General features: G+C 38.1%; 1 protein-coding gene across 7 annotated transcripts; it reads right to left on the bottom strand.

Moving 5' to 3' along the window:
- Positions 1-3,593: 3,593 nt before the first annotated feature.
- SPRY1 (sprouty RTK signaling antagonist 1) lies at positions 3,594-10,729 on the bottom strand. 7 transcript variants are annotated; one of them, XM_026698009.2, is made up of 3 exons: positions 10,479-10,706; positions 9,090-9,884; positions 3,594-5,614 (listed from the first exon to the last, which is right to left on the bottom strand). In XM_026698009.2, the coding sequence occupies exon 3, from the start codon at positions 5,557-5,559 to the stop codon at positions 4,597-4,599; it is 963 nt and encodes a 320-aa protein (XP_026553794.1). In that variant the 5' UTR covers positions 5,560-5,614; positions 9,090-9,884; positions 10,479-10,706; the 3' UTR covers positions 3,594-4,596. The 7 variants fall into 7 exon arrangements, with proteins under 7 accessions (XP_026553794.1, XP_026553793.1, XP_087792298.1 ...); XM_026698008.2 differs by having other exon boundaries at positions 10,526-10,695; XM_087936172.1 differs by lacking the exon at positions 9,090-9,884 and adding an exon at positions 8,561-8,640 and having other exon boundaries at positions 10,526-10,657.
- Between the last annotated feature and the right edge of the window lie 5,523 nt (positions 10,730-16,252).

Below are 16,252 nucleotides of genomic sequence, written 5' to 3' on the forward strand. Positions count from 1 at the left end.
CAAGGCGCATGGGAAGAGTGGGGCAAGTTCCCCCCTTTCCTCCCTCCCCTCACTACCTCGTGTTGTTTGCAATGCAAGTGATGCAAGCCTCATGTTCCTGAGGGCCATGTGGGCGGTGCAGCCTTGTGTTGCCATGCAGCCTGGATTGCTTTGGGGGGCACATTTCTCTGCAGACCACCAAAATTTTCTCGTGGACCACCAGTGGTCTTCGTCCCACTGGTTGGCGACCCTTTTCTAGCATATGCTTCTCATGGCGTGACAATTTAAAGTCTGTAGTATTACACAACAATATCCAGATGGTAAATCACTAGTTGGGAAAAGCTCTTAGCATCAGAACAAGATACAGTACATATTTATTTCATATATTTGATTTTATCCCAACTTTATAAGTAACTCAAGGTGATAAGCATACCTAATACTTCTTCCTTGTCCTAGTTTCCATCCAAAGGATTCCATCAACTGCATAAATCTTGACTACTTAAAAGGACCTACATTTGTGACTTGGTATGTTTAACTCTGAAGGCACAACTGGAAGCCACAGAAATCTTTTTCTGACATATAATAGATGACAATTAGCTTTCCTTTAAAATATAACTTCCTTGTACCTCAACCATCTGAAAATTCAGCCATATATTTTAGGTATTATAAATCATATTCAATCTGTATTGTCCTCAGCAGTGATAATTCCAAGCTAAATGTACTTAATATCAAAAGATAAACAAGGAACCATGTGATTTGTACTTTGGGAGATTACCAGAAAAACAGGAATCTATCGACTGTATATCCTCCTCCCACATCCCACCTCCTTCCAACCAAGACAGAATAATAAACCTTATTCTATATTCAAGAAAACCATTCATCTTATTTATATGGCTACACATCTCAGAAAAAGTAACTTTCGACATACCTATCTAGTGTCCAGAGGTTCGGCTGTTTTAAAAGATCTTTGATTTACTGTAATCCCAGACTTCTCAAAATATGAGTTAAGAATCTTTGGGAGGTTAAAAGCAACTTTAGAGGTGAGATCTTTTTTTAAAAAAAAAATATTGATAGATGGGCAGACAAAGCAGAAGCATATTCGAAACTAACTTTGGCTTTGCTCCTCTGCTGTCTATGCAAACATTGTTATGGCAATTCAATATTTAAAAAGCCTGTGATTAAATGATTAAAAGTGGAGTATTTATTTCTTGTCCAACCCTAACACATAGGAATTTATTATTTTATTTGGGAGAGGGTCACACAAACTCCTAGAATTTTAAATGGTTGTAGTGCTATAATGTTGACAGTGTCTGTTTTAATCACATTGAAAAAAATCTATTTCAAATCCAAACTTTAATGTATATGAGCTTTATCGTTTAGAAGTTATATACTGGTCTACATATGTTTAGCTTGATATTTAATAGGGAACATGTCATATGTTTACTTTTCCAGGCAAAGTAGACTGTGGTTTTGGAACTGGAAAGGGCATGCCATGTCCCAATACCACAAGCATACAATTTGATACTTTCCCAATTGTATGATTACATCACATCGTACATTGCAGATCATTTTAATGTTTCATGTACCTAGCTAGCATCAGGTCTTGAATCAGGAACTTCTCCTTGAAACAAATCAATACAAAATCAAAACAGACCCATTAATTTATGATGTATAACACCTTAAGCTAGCCTTAAGGCTAGTTTAAGACCAACTTTACAACAGTGAGATTACAGGAATAAAAAGCTGCATATATGGCAATTCTATCCATACTTAAAATACTTCCTAGACTAATACTTTTGCAACTCCACTACAAGGCCAGGGCTTCTTTGTGGATTTCGAAGGGAAGAAAAAGGACAGGATTTTGTGTTAAATTCTATAAAGCAATGAAAGTAGCGAAACAACAGCTTATAGGAAATATCACCTTTCTCAGATACAACAGAGCAGGGCAATCATTAAAAATTCACTACACGTAGTCAGAGCACCTAGAACAACAGTCCCTTAGAAAAAAGTGTTTACTTCTGGAAAAAAAAGCTACCAGAAAACTGGAAATAAGACTATGTTTATTAAATATTTTAATAAAACCAGGGCACAAAAGTTTATATGCAGATTGGAATATTCTACTATATTCAAAGAAAGTGCAAAGACTAGATAAACCAAAGATTTTGAAGTTGGTTTTTTTTTCTTCACTCCTTCTTCTGAAAACAGAAGCACATCCAGAGGAGTTCATCATGGATTGATCTTGACTTTGAGTTTGCCTTTGTTAAAGTGCTAGTGTGAGATAGGAAGATAGAGGGAAATCAAATGATAAAATGTCAGTACTCAATAAACTGACTTTTCCTTTTACAAAAGGGAAGGCTTTAGATGTTGAGTGATTAACATACAGTGAGTGTTTTTCCATAAATGTTTTTAATAATTCAATGAAAAGAAAAACACTGCATGAGCCTATTTTGCTTCTATCACAAGAGCTGAACTTACTCAGATCTTCAACATGAATGAAGAGAGCATGATCAACAATGTAGTTATTGACACAATCCAAAAAGGAACTATTGTGCAGAAACGTATTTCCATGAAAAATGCATAGTAATGAAGACAGTTTATATAAACATGTCAGGTATCACTACTCCCAGATGATACAAGTGAATGCTATGTCCTTATGCATAGTTGTGACAAAGGATTCAAGAACACCACTAAGAGAGAAATGGTTACACTAATTCTTATTAATTCTTTTATGTAATCATTAGAAAGCTAGAAGAGAACCATAATGAGCCAAGTTAAAAACTAGATTCACCTGAAAGCTTCAAAGCTCACTATAGTATTGCCTTTTTATTATTTAGAAGTTTTAAAATAAATGTGTTTTATTAAGCTGGTTGAATTATACCGCACATAGTGTAGTTAAATAACACACAAGATTTCTAAATATGGACATGCATGCTTGGTTATTTTAGAGAAAGCAAGCACTTTCACTATGGGTAATGCTATTTTTAAAATGCCTTGTAAGGAGCTTAGATGCAAGATAATCAGTGTGGAGAACATCAGCTAACAGGTTCAACGGTATCAATTCAATTACATATATTTTATTAATATAGTAGGCACCAAATAGGTCCACAAGAATCATTATTCTGAATTCTGGAAACAGAATTAATATTTTGAAGAAAAACCATGAACATAATATGAAAAATGAGGTGTTTAGGAATTCTCATTTTTCTTTCCCAAACTTTAATGTTTGGTATCTCATTTTTACACCTTAGAAAAATTATCTTCTTAAAAACAAAAAATAATGAAAATCAATGTATAGTCTATGAAAAAACTCTATAGTTGCACAAATATAGCTTGGGGTGTGAATGTTTTCAAGTGAGCAAGATACACCAATGCTGAAAAACAATTCAGAGCAAAAATCCAATTTTTTTAAAAAAATGATTTCAGGGTCATGAAAACTTCAGAAAAGAAATAAGTGGCAGTGGTCTAACAGTGTAATTCTATACAAGCCTATTCAAAAGTGAAGTCCCACTGAGTACAGTGGCCTATCTCCAAGAAAAGTGGTAAAGGATTGTATAGTCTTTCTTCTAATACTGCTAAGAACAACAGTTTTACTAACAAATAAAGAACCCAAGACATTTTAATTAATTATTATATTTTCTGCATTATAGTTTAACATACATACTTTCCTTGTGTCACCCTTATTTTCATTAAATGATGATATTTTGTAATATTCAGACAGGAATACATTTTTGGAACAGTTTTTTTATAATAAATATCATAAAATAATAGAGATTTACATAATAAATATTCTTTACAATAAAAAAGTTTTAACAGACCTTTGTCTTAAAAATAGTCAGAATTCAACTTTGTGATTTTACATAAAATATACAAAAAGCACCACAATATGTGGCTAAGGCAACAAAAGGAGCAAAGTTACTGAGCTGAAGATGAGTTAAAATTTTAAACCACAGAAATAGAAGTGTTGAGAAATCAGGCTTATACAACTTAAATTGTATTATATGAAGAGCGAACTATATATCTGAAAACAATAGAAGCTTATGAAGAAACCAGTAATGGGAGCAATGAAGGTAAATATTTAAAATCTGGATTGACAAAACAGTGGGCAAGGAACAAGCAAAATGCAAGTGGTTAATTTAAAAAATTGGGGGGGAGACTAGGTTTGCTAAATTTCAACCCATATTTTCCTTTCGTTTTCGCTTTGTTTAAGGGAAATAACTGAATTGTGCAGCCTTTTTTAAAAAGGGGAATGGAAAGAGTTGCAAAAAAAAAAACCACTTGAAAGCCATTAAAGTTAGTTAAAAAGAGAACAGGACAAAACAGCATCTTTGGAAAGTTATTTGCAGAATAAAGGACTTCAGAAAAACCCAGTACCCTCACTATTTCTTTCAGGAGTCTATTACTCAGAATCCTGAGATGACTTTCCAAGATGAAAAAAGATACCAGCGTATGAGCCACACTTACCAAAGACCAATGCATTCAGATTTGCCCTTCATTGAGATAAGCTATAGAAGTGAGAGAAGATCTTGGGCATGAAAGAAAAAAAGGAGCATGGACACAGAAAAGTCAGCCACAATCTGAAAGATGGTGTCTGAGGAACTGAATCTTTCCCTCCAGAAATCAGGAGGGCTTGCCTTGACCCCTTGATGGACAACTTTCCAGCTTACAATAAACTGTATTGGAGTTTTTGCATCGGCATCCTGGACGATTCATCCAATCATAACACCCACGGCACAGTTTTAGGCATCCTTTTGCAGGAGGGTAACAGAGCAGGCACGGAAGAAACAAAGCCATGGCCCCCATGCATAGGTACCGGGACCAGCAATGTGACTGGGAACATGAGCATGGATTATCCGCATATGAGTCCCCTTCATCATCATTGGAACAGTGGTAGAAGATTCCTTTGACCAGACACATACAGGTGCTATATTCTACCATGCTTTCTGCTGAGCACAAGCATTGTCTGTTGCAGGCCAAGCAAGAAGGCAAGGCCCTGGGTGCTGTGCATTCTCCACATTTGCATTTCCCGCACTGTTCACATATGAACTTATGTTGAGTAGAATCCTCTTTCAAAGGACTTTTCAAGTCATCTACAATCAAAGATGACAGTTTGGGTTGCGTCCTGATTGGCCTTTCAAATCTCTGACTCGGGCCCAGCCTTGATGGTGGTGATCTTAATAAAAGGCCCTGCTCTGAAGAAGCACTGCTGTTGCTTCCAGAACTAGCTGCACTTCCAGTGCTTGTAGATCTGCTCAAAACAGGAATCCTTGAGTTGTATTGATGTAGCACATGTCCAAGATGGCTGGGTCTGGGCTCATAATTATTATTCACATTTATTGGTAAGATTTCATGAGTCCTTTCATGTTTTTCTTGTCTTGGAGCTGTCCGGGGAGCAGACTTTTTCACCACAGAAGGACCTTCAGTGTATTCATTGCTGCCCCTGAGAGTCTTGATCTGGTCCAGTGACAAGATGGCAGCTGGCTGAATATCTCTTTCATAGTCCAACCTTTGCTGGTTGTCCAGGAAAAGCTGCTGATGGACAACTAACGAACTGCTGTTTCCATGCTGACCTGTGGACTCCATCGGTAGTGGTCTCTATTTCTGGCATTCACCAGGAACTGGGCATGCATCTGAAATCCTAAAAGAAAGGGAAAAAATTGGAAAGAGGATAAGTTCCCAGAAGTTTTGAGGAAAAGAAACATTTTACAACAAGCCACAATGTTGCCCCAATAGGATTAACAAAGACACACCAAAGGGTATAACAATTTAAATGACATAAACAAAATATATTGAAAGCCTTCTTGTGGTTAAAACACAAGCATTTTGCTTTTTAGTAAATTGTAATGTGATTTCCTTAAGTATATTATAACACCATACATAATATATATATAGTATAAAAGTAAATTCTTTACCGGCTTACATGCTATAATTACTTCTGCTCCATGCCACCAATTATCAGCATAAAACATGCAAAGCCACACCAAGTTTCAGAGCATATGATAGAACACTGATAGAAGACATTCAAATTTTAAACAAAAGGAGACGTGAAAATTCTTAATTGGATTTGTGGTAGTCTGTTTTACTTGTCAAAGCTGCATTCTATTTTAAACATCGTCAGCATAGCAGTATTTTTAGTTGTAGATGCCTCAAGCCAAATACCAATGGGAAGAATATGTGAATCATTTCTGGGTAGTGTGCATTTATATAATGTATATACATACATTCAATATCTAGTGCTTGTTAGAGCAAAACATCAGATGTAAACACATCCTGTTACACAACATCTTTCCAAGTGCCCATGCACCTAATGCAGGGTGTGAAAGGAGGCAGAGGAAGGAAAGGATATCAGGAGAAGAGATAGGCAGATAACCCGTTGTATTTATCAGATCTTTGAAAATGTACGTGCAGTTCTTTGGGTAAATAAGTCGCTAGGGGGGAAAAAAGGACCTGTGCAAGATAAGTGAAGAAAAAAGTATACAGTAGACAAGACTCAAAACATTCCTTTTAATATTAACTAAAAGGAAGGTGAAAGGGAAACTTGAATCTATACTGCTTTCTTGAGACCACTGTGACAATAATTAACACAGGTTTTTATGGAAAGTGCTCTATATAAAGAAAGACAATTTCTGACAATGACAATTTTGAATGGGATACAGCCCATGATTTGGAACAATATCTCCATAATTTCTCACCTGAGTTAATAAGCATAAAATGTGATAATGTTGCACAGCACTTGACCAATATGGCCAAAATTTCACATAAATCTTCAGTGTGCAAAGATTTTTCATCAAACCTCAATAGGAAAAAGCTGAAAGTCAACTAGTTTACAGCTGAGAAAAAAAATGGAACTAAGCACAGCAAGTCACATATTTTGCTTTTTAACATAGACTACGTTATTTTAAAAAATTTATTTAAGTTGTATGCATCTTATATATCATGTTGTGAGGTGCTTTGAAAGGTCAAACAGAAGTCAGAAATTGGATTACTGCATTTGAAACTGTGGTAGTATAATTATAAATGGAAGCTTACCATTTAGTAATTATACAAATTAAGTAACTGATTTCCAGCAAAAAAAAATGCTCCCCTATTCTCGCATACTTACGGAAACATATTGTTATACACACACAAACACACACACACACACACACACACACACACCAAAGGTCAAAATATAATCCACACAATAACCTTTCCAAAAAGTTCTAGAAACTATCCCCAAAATGCTACTGGGATAAAAGAGAAGTCTGGAAATTAAATATTTTTTTTCTACAGTTGTGGCTTTCAAAATTCTAAGTATGTACAAGAAGCAGCAAGATGGAATGAAATTATTTTGTTCTTTCTTTAAAAAGTGGAGCTTATTTGGAAGTAACTTGCTTGTACCAGAGTACTTATTTTGTAAAACATTTTGGATGCTTATAGCCTGATTAGGTCTAAAAAACAGACAACTGCTTCTATTAGACAGTAAGTGAACAATCGATTCCAAAAATCAGGGTTTTTTTTTCTTTTATAGACTACAGACTTTTATAGTAAGACTATAGTTTTATAGTCTTAATGAATCCAAATCTTAATGATTCCCTTACTTTGTGGAAGAAAGCCTAACATGTTTCTTGATTTAGTTCACTACTAGCTAGTTCAAAATGGTAGGAAGGTGAACAAGCTTATAAAAATCTGCTTTGCGTGGACTTGAGAGAAACAGAGAAGCAGCAGGCTGGTGAAGCAGTGGTTGGTTGCACTGCCCACATGCAATCTGAGCTCAGAGGCAGCAATGAATGCAGAGCTGGGATGGAAGAAGAAAAAGTTATGAATGAAAACAAGGGATTTTTTTCACCCCCATTTGCAGAGGAGGAGGGGAATCGGCTAAGGTTACTATTACCTCAGGGGGGGCGGACTTTCCAATGCTTAAAGCTGCACTGCCTCCCCTACCTTTCAAGGCAAATATGGAAGATTTGTGTGTGCTAGTTTGAGCATGCAGGGATTCCCCCCTCCCTTTTCCCTTCAATGGTTTCTAAGAGGGTGGGGGAGGGGGGGAAGCCTGTTTATCTCTGCCTGAAACACCATTTCCTTCTTGTAGCCTCCATGCCTCTTCAGTGACCCACTAGAATCTCACCCACACTGCAGGGGAAAATCCCTTCACTATTGACTACATATACTTCGTGCTCGCACACACACACACAACATATTTTAAAGATCTTAGGGAAAAAAACTGTTGGGGATTATTTAGTAAACCATCTGAAGCAAAAACTTGACCCTGCTCTTAAACATAAAATCCACGGAATTAGTAGGGATTATTATGACATCCACCTGTCCTCCACACTTTCTCCACATCCACAGAATTGCATGTAGCAAAGAAGAGCTCTAATTCCTGTGATTAAAAAATAATAATAATCCAATCACTTTAAAAATTTCTTTTACTCCTGCAGTATGTGGCCAACACAGTTGCACAATTGTATGCTCCTTTCTCTGAACCACCTCTCTTACTCTTGAGAATAAACAAGGGAACTCTGACAGGGCTGGGCAGAACAATTTCCAGAAACATATGTGCAAGCATGCAATACAACAGTAGTAGTAAAAAGTAAGACCCAACCTGGTCACTTATTTCCGCATCATCTTGTCTGGGACAAACAATTCAAAATCATTTCCTTCCAGTGTCACCTGTGCCAAATGCTATCAAAGGATTACGTCAGAAACAGGCTTAAAGACGAGGCATTGGCACCAAACATCTCTAACGGTCGAAAAAGAGCCTATTTCTCCACCGAAGCAGTTGGCAGCAAAGGTCGGCAGGTCTTAACCCTTCGATCCAGCCGCCCCACTTTCCTCACAATGCTTTATCCGAAGCCACAAGTTCAGAGCCCAGTAAATCTGGGCTAGAAGACAAGCGAAGCCGCCACTTTTTAAGCCAAGGAAATCTATCCAAACGAAACTCCAGCGACCGCAGCGCCACTCTCAGCTCCCCCCCCCCCTTCAAGCTGGGGCCACAGAAAACTCCGCTATTGGGAAGGGGAAATGCCAGGGCACCTGCTGAATACTTGAGCGCCACACGTGCAAAAAAAGGCAGCGAGGATCCATTTTGCAAGCCAAGTTAGGACAAGAAAGGGGGACGGGCACAAACTTACGTTTTTGAATGGCAAATCCGCATGAAGGCACCTCCCTGCTAAGTTAGATCCGCAAGGCAACAACGTGCGAGAAGTCTTAAAGCGCAGGAAAACTCATTCCAGAGGGCGAAACCTTCTCGGCTCCCCCGAACCTTTGCTCTCCGGCAGTCGTCGGATTCGAGAGGCCAAGTTTGTTTCCCTTCGCCTTGTCTCGACTCGCGCCGAGCGGTCGCAAAATCCCGGTCCTCGAACGAAAGGCACCCCAACTCGTTCGTCTCCCCAAACAGCTCGCCTTCTGAACACCAACATTCAAAGGGGTGTCTGCTTACACTGAGCGCCCCTGCCCTGCCAACCAGTTACTCGGGCAATTTTCTCCGAAGTGCAAATCCCAACGAGGTTTCCTCGGTAGTCGGTAGGAGAAGAGGCCGAAGTGGTTTCGCAAATTCGAGCTACTGCTTTTCCATCACACGCCGCATCCACAGCAGCCCGAGAGAGGGTCGCTCCTAAGCGGCGAACGGCTTCGGAAGGGGGTTGAGGGAGGAAAAAAAAAATCCCAGAAAAGGAGTAGCCGCCTTTTCGCGAAGCAAGCTTGCTGGGGCACGCTCGATTCACCCTCCTGCCTTCCGCCAAGTTGGAGTTTTTTCTTTTTTCTTTTCCCCCTTTGGAGGCGCAGATTTTTCCCCTCCCAGTCAGGCGCGCGTGTAGCAGCAGATAAGTCCAACCACTTCCTCGACTCTAACCTTCTTTTCACCACATGGTCCTTGGCCCGCAGCTTTCCGCTCCAACCTTAAGCGAGGCAAAGTGCAAGGGAAATGCCTGGGGGAGGGGAGGAAATCCAACATCAATAAAAAATGCAACCAGGAGGCGCAAGACATCCTCGCGGGCATAACAGAAGAGGGCAAGAAGCAAAGCTACCATGTGCTTCTTGGCGCTGCTTGGTTGACAGGCTGATTGCAGCACCCATTTCACTGGGGAGGGGTGGGGGGAGGAGTAGTCCTAGCCGAGAGTCACATCAGCTCTTCCCTCACGCGCACACACACACGTACGCACATAATTGATGTTTGAGTTGAACACCCGTGTAACCCGAAAAGGTACAAAGGTTCCAAAAGGATTTCGCGGAGGGAGGACAAATGGCGAGCTTTTTTTTTTGTGAGGGGGGGGATTTGTTAAATCGCCCCCCAAAGAGTCCTCGGGTCTACATTTGAAACAACTTAGCTGCTTTACTTATTAAGGGCGTTGCAGATCGTTAAACCATCAAAAACTCACGAATGCCAATACTGGTATCAAGGTATTTTAAACGGCCGGGAGCGTTTAAGCCAGAAGTTGATTGCACCCGCCTACAGACACGCGCGTTTAATGACTCTCTCTCACCCACTCACTCACTCACTTACACATAGAAACACACAGCACCTGAGCTACTTCCGAAAGCCTTGCAAAAACCTTCAGATCATGATTACCGAATGCAAAGGTTAGGAGCCGTTCCCTTAAATTAAATCCCACGGGAACAGAATTAAATCCAAGACGCCTGCTCGGAGAAAGTTGCTTGACTTTGCAGGCTCCTTTGTGCGCGAGCGTAGCTGTTTCAGAATGAGCTAAACTCCCCACAGCAGCATTTCAGCAGAGCCCCCACCTCAACCTTTCCTCACGCCTCCAGTGATGTCAATCTGTCACTCAGAGAGCGACCAGAAAAACCCGGCATGGAGTTCCTTCCCCGCAGCTACACTGTTTCATCTTACTCATTCATGTCTCGGAGCTTTCCAGTTATTATGATTGTTTACCAACCTTCTTCATGTTTTCACCTTCACGTCACGAAAAATAATACGAGAAATGATGTTGCCTTGCCTTGGATTATTTGTATTATGAGTAATAATCCGGAACAGATTTTTTTTTAAATACCTCTCTGAGAATATAATCTTTATGACTATTTTTTAATGCTTGTAATGACTTTGTGTATTCCTAGACATACAATTGCGGTTGTACTAAATTCATTCAATGAGTTCATAAAGGACATCTTCACCAATATAATTATATGCATATATACAGGAGTAAAATTTGTGGTGCTGCATAATTTTGCAATCTTAATTCTGATACACAGGTCTAGTAGTCATTTTTAATAAATCTGGAATAAAATAATATTTAATGCTATATTTGTAGTATTTGCTGGTAATCTGTATTTGTAGATTATACATGTTTTTTGTTTTTCAAAGGATTTATGTACACATTTGTTGCATTTATTGTTATATACAATTCAAAATAGGTGTTTTATAAAGTAAAATCTCCAATTAAATTTTATTAAGCTATTACTGATTTTATCATTGTATGGCACCCTTAAAATCTACTCTGTCAACCAGTTTTCCCCCAAATTCATGTGCTAAACAAACAAGTTTCTGTGAGGGCTCTTCTGAATAAGATTGCTTTGCATTTATTTATATAGCTTGTAATAACAATTCTCGAAATAGTCCAGGAAAAAAGAGCTAAAAGAAATTAAAAGGGGACAATATATCAAAACAGCATAAATAATAAAGTCTGTAAAAGTTTTAAAAAGTAACATACAAAAGGTTTGCAAAACCTAATAAAAAGTTTGAAAATTCATGTCTGGGGAGGACACATTGTTAGCATCATGATCTAAAGTTAAACATCATCTTTCAGCTCCCCATTTTTGTGGCCAAGTATGAAATTTTAGCAAGGCAATGGCAGAAGGATATCTGCATGAGTACCCTTACAAACTTCTCTTCCTCATCTTATAGCAAGAACAACTTAACCATGTTCAAGTATGCCATGTCCAGCTACTGTTGATCATTTTGCAAGGCTCTTTTGCTGAATATAATAGATGATATTTGGTCTATCACCAGTCCTCATGCTAAATAATTTTTTCTTTTCTCTCTTTCCTCTCTCCAGGTAAAGAAAAGAAACATTTTTTTCTGAAAGTTTGTAATCAGATTATCCAAAGTCTGAGTGAAAATTTGGTTCTGAATTATTTTGAATTATTGTATTTCAGCTTTCTGGAAATAGCTAAAGATGGAGCTTTTTTCAGGCTGTTTGGGTATTGATGCCAGGTTTTGGAGGGAATCATATCTAATCCATTTGTTATTTGTCATTGTGTGGCCTTTATGTGATCTCCTGAAAGTTTACTTATGATTGTAACAGGATATAAACTTGATTAGTAAATAATTGACAAATCATTCAAAATTCAGCTTAATGTAAAACATGCTACGGTACAAAATCGTATATAAAATGCTACTGTTAAGTATATATAGTGGTGATGTGGCATGATTATATAAGTTATACCAAGTTTCTTTCACCATATGTTATTGTTAGAAAATTAAAGAAAAATAATAGCAATCACAAGAGAACATTTGAGAACATTTCTTTGAACATCTCAAAAGTGCTTTTATTTTTAAGCACACATTTTCAAGAAATTTAGATTATCAGTCTGTCATTTTAAGATGCATTGTGTCATCCTGAATTGCAAAAATTGGTGAACGTAGTTGAGGACTGCCAATTTTAATGTACTTTGGTATATTGTGTAAATGATTAAAATAGCTGCCTCTGTTGATTACATTGATAAAAGTACAAAGAGAATCTATTAAAATTGATAAATAGAACATTGCTTTTAAAACAGCTGTAGCCAAAAATTTGTTCCTGAAGTAGAAACCACTTCTTGAATATAAGGAATATGATTTAAAAAGTAGAATTAACACTAATGCATTCCTCTTATATTCTCAAATTGTCCATTTACTTTTAAAGAACTGGATCTAAATCTTGCTAAAGAAGAACAAAATATAGAAGACTTCTTTGATGATGTAGACAATATCAGATGAGTAAAACCTGAAATATATTTCTAGTTCATTCAAACCATCCATTTACTGTATGAATGCATTAGTAAACTTGATTCAATGGAAAAGCCATAGTGGTAGCACAGAGGTTAGAAAAGCCATAGTGGTAGCACAGAGGTTAGAATGCAGTATTGCAGGCTAATTCTGATGACTGCCAGCAGTTTGTTCCTGACCAGCTCAAAGTTGAATCAGCCTTCCATCCTTCGGAGGCTGGTAAAAATGAAGACACAGATTGAAGACACAATATGCTGACTCTGTAAACCGCTTAGAGAGGGCTGTAAAGCACTATGAAGCTGTATATAAGTCTAAGTGCTATTGCTATTATTATTTATTTATATGAATTTAGGTGGCAGCCATCAGGTGAATAACAAAAATTAGAATACAATATAAATGCAATATATACTTTTAAAAAACACATAAATTAACACAAAGTTGGTCTCAAACTCACCTTTCACCAATAGTTTTAAATAGAAATTATGGCAATAAGGGTCCTTCAAATTCCTCGGCCTTATGCCATGTAGGGGTTTATAGGTTGAATTGCACCAAGAAACATCCTTGAAGCCAGTATAGCTTAGAGTCTTAGATCAAAAGTGTAATATAGGCAAAGCAAGACATTCCCATAATTGCCTATATCTCTGCATTCTGGCCCAACTGAAGTTTCTAGAAGTTATTCTAGAATGCCCATGTAGAGCACATTAAAATAATATACTTGAGAAGTCACCAAAAAATGAGAGTCCATGTACAGTGCTTCCTGATCTAGGATAAAAGGGAGCTTGTACACAATAGAAATGCTCCTATCTGCTCTTTGAGCAAGAGAATCTCCAAATTATGTAGCTGTTCTGACTGAAGTAGTGTAGTCCCATTCACTACTAAAACTAGAAAATTAGCAGATCCAGAGGCCCAACAACAAAACTACTGTATTTTGCTAGAGTTAACCCAAAGCCTGTTCATCTCAATCCAGATCCTCACTGCTTCCAAACACTAGGACCAAATCTGTACAGATCACTTGGCCAACAAGGGCCATATAGGTACAGCTGAATACACAGGCACAATCCAATCCAAAGTTCCATTAATTCTCTCATTCCAAGCAGCAACTAAGGCTTTAGCCCAAGTGTACACCAAATGTTTGGGAAAAACTCCAACTTTCCCCAAGCACTTGGAGCAGACTGTGGAATAGCTCTCACCATCTGCAGCAGAGAGCAATCCTAGAGTGCTCTAAAATACTTGGTAAGTGATCTAATCATAACAGTAAAGTGAGGGAGTCCTATTCCTCAACTTAAAATCATATTGCTTCTGCCCCAATAAAAGACCAGGTTTAATATGTGGTCACTGCTATGTGTCATGCTCTTGATTATCAGTATCGGACCTACTTGGTGGCCATGAGTTCCCGAACTGCTTGACTCTGTCTTAAGTCCCCTAAGATCATAAGTCTGGGAAAATCCCATGGCTACCTTGGCCACAGAATATAAGAGTTTAGGCAGGAAGGTTGCTATGCAGCAGGGTAATTGGTGCAGAAGCAACAAACTCTTCTAATTTCTAAAGCACAACTTAACAAACAGGAAGTTACATCCAGCCAACTGGGACAGTATTTCTAAATGCTACCAGAATCCTGAATGATCAGAGTAACTCCACCATCCCTGTCCCAGGATCTCAGCTAGTGCTACACCTAAAAACCAGATAGGCACATCTTTGAGACAGCACTACTACCTTGTACCTACCCAGGCCCCAATAATCCATGTTAACCCTGCCCTCATATCCATAACCATAGATGAGGGAGGCATTACTGGTAAACCTGGCATTCAACAGCAGCAGAGAGAAGCCTGGGCCTTCAAACATCAGTGACCAGGGTATAAGGCACAAGTACCAAAGGCCAGAAGACCAAATGTACCCATACTTCTTTCTATCCATCTATCCAGCCATTGATATTCCTTTTTGTCCTCCATCCCCTTCATTCACTATTACTTCAACCCTGCTTAGCCTTCTCCAGGATTGGCGAGTCCTTAGGCCATTGCACTGATTCTGTTTGTAGCACTCAGCAGATCCTATTGCCTTCCCCACTGCAACTTCCATTCATACACTCACACCTATCCAATTCCTCCTGCTCTCACCAAACCGCAACTGCTAGGAAACCACATCTCCCAAAGCAGAGACAGATCAGAGACATTTGCTTTTCCCTTATCTTATTCTCACTGAAGTCCAAGTAATGCACCAAATAAGCCCATTCTCTTCATTCAGTCTTATGCCATCCAGCCAAGAGCCTGCCAATTCAAAGTCTTCTGGGAGAGATGGAAAATCCCTCTAGCCAGGCAGCCATCCAAGGACAACAGAAAACACTTCTGGTCACCAAAGTTTTATTATAGAGATGAATAGGCAAGATAAGACACTTATTTTATACTTTATTAAAACTCTTTTTGTCTCCCTCACTTAGGAGAAATTACAAAAGCTGCTGGGATAATAAAATGGTTGACATTTTAGATTGGAATGACATTTCTACACCATAAAGCTATTTATTATTTCTTAAATATCAAATCAATTTATCAATTCTCCTGAATACCCTTCGTCCTTCGTTCCCTTTTCTTTGCTATTTTTCTGTATGCTTCTGTTCTAGATGATTATTTTCTCCGCTGTTTATCATAATTGCATAAAAATCATTGCTACTAAGTCAGCAATTGCATTGTCTCCCAGTTTTCTCTGGGAAAAGAGGAGAGGAGGGGGAAGAAATCTAACAAAGCATTCTGTGGTCAATTGTGTTATCAAGGCACTTGGCACTACCAGCTGATTCTGGCTTACTATTAATCTTTCAGGCAAATAAAACACTCCTTTGTAGTTAAATGCCTAACCAGCTACTACTATATTTTCACTTTACCTTACCAAAAGCATTTTTACAAAAACTACGTATAAAGCTTCAAACAGAATCAGTCTGTGCTAACTAGTTGGTTCCAATATTGCAACACTATTTAAATGCACATTATCCCAATTAAGCAATATTAAGTAGGCCTAGAAAACTTTATGAAGAAAAAATGAAGTTTTCTAGAACTGCTTAATCTTGCTTACATCTTAAATGCAAACTGAACTTAAATCTGGTGATTCAATTGCACATTCAGTTGTATACAAAACTTCAAGTATACCTGATCAAACTGTATGTTTCTATATATTCCTGACACAGAAGTTAACAACTTGCATATATATATATAATTAACATATATGAAAATCTGCATATAACTGCATATGATGATTTCTAAACTCATTTATGAACAAAGTATTGTGTATATTTGGCAGTTTTAAGTCTGTAAAGAATCTCAGTCTTCCAAGTCATGGTTGTTCCAAAGGTGCTTTTTCAGGAGGCAA

This window comes from Pseudonaja textilis, chromosome 6, assembly GCF_049901715.1.
Source record: "Pseudonaja textilis isolate UNSWEBS1 chromosome 6, rPseTex1.2, whole genome shotgun sequence".
In the NCBI taxonomy this organism is placed as follows: Eukaryota; Metazoa; Chordata; class Lepidosauria; order Squamata; family Elapidae; genus Pseudonaja; species Pseudonaja textilis.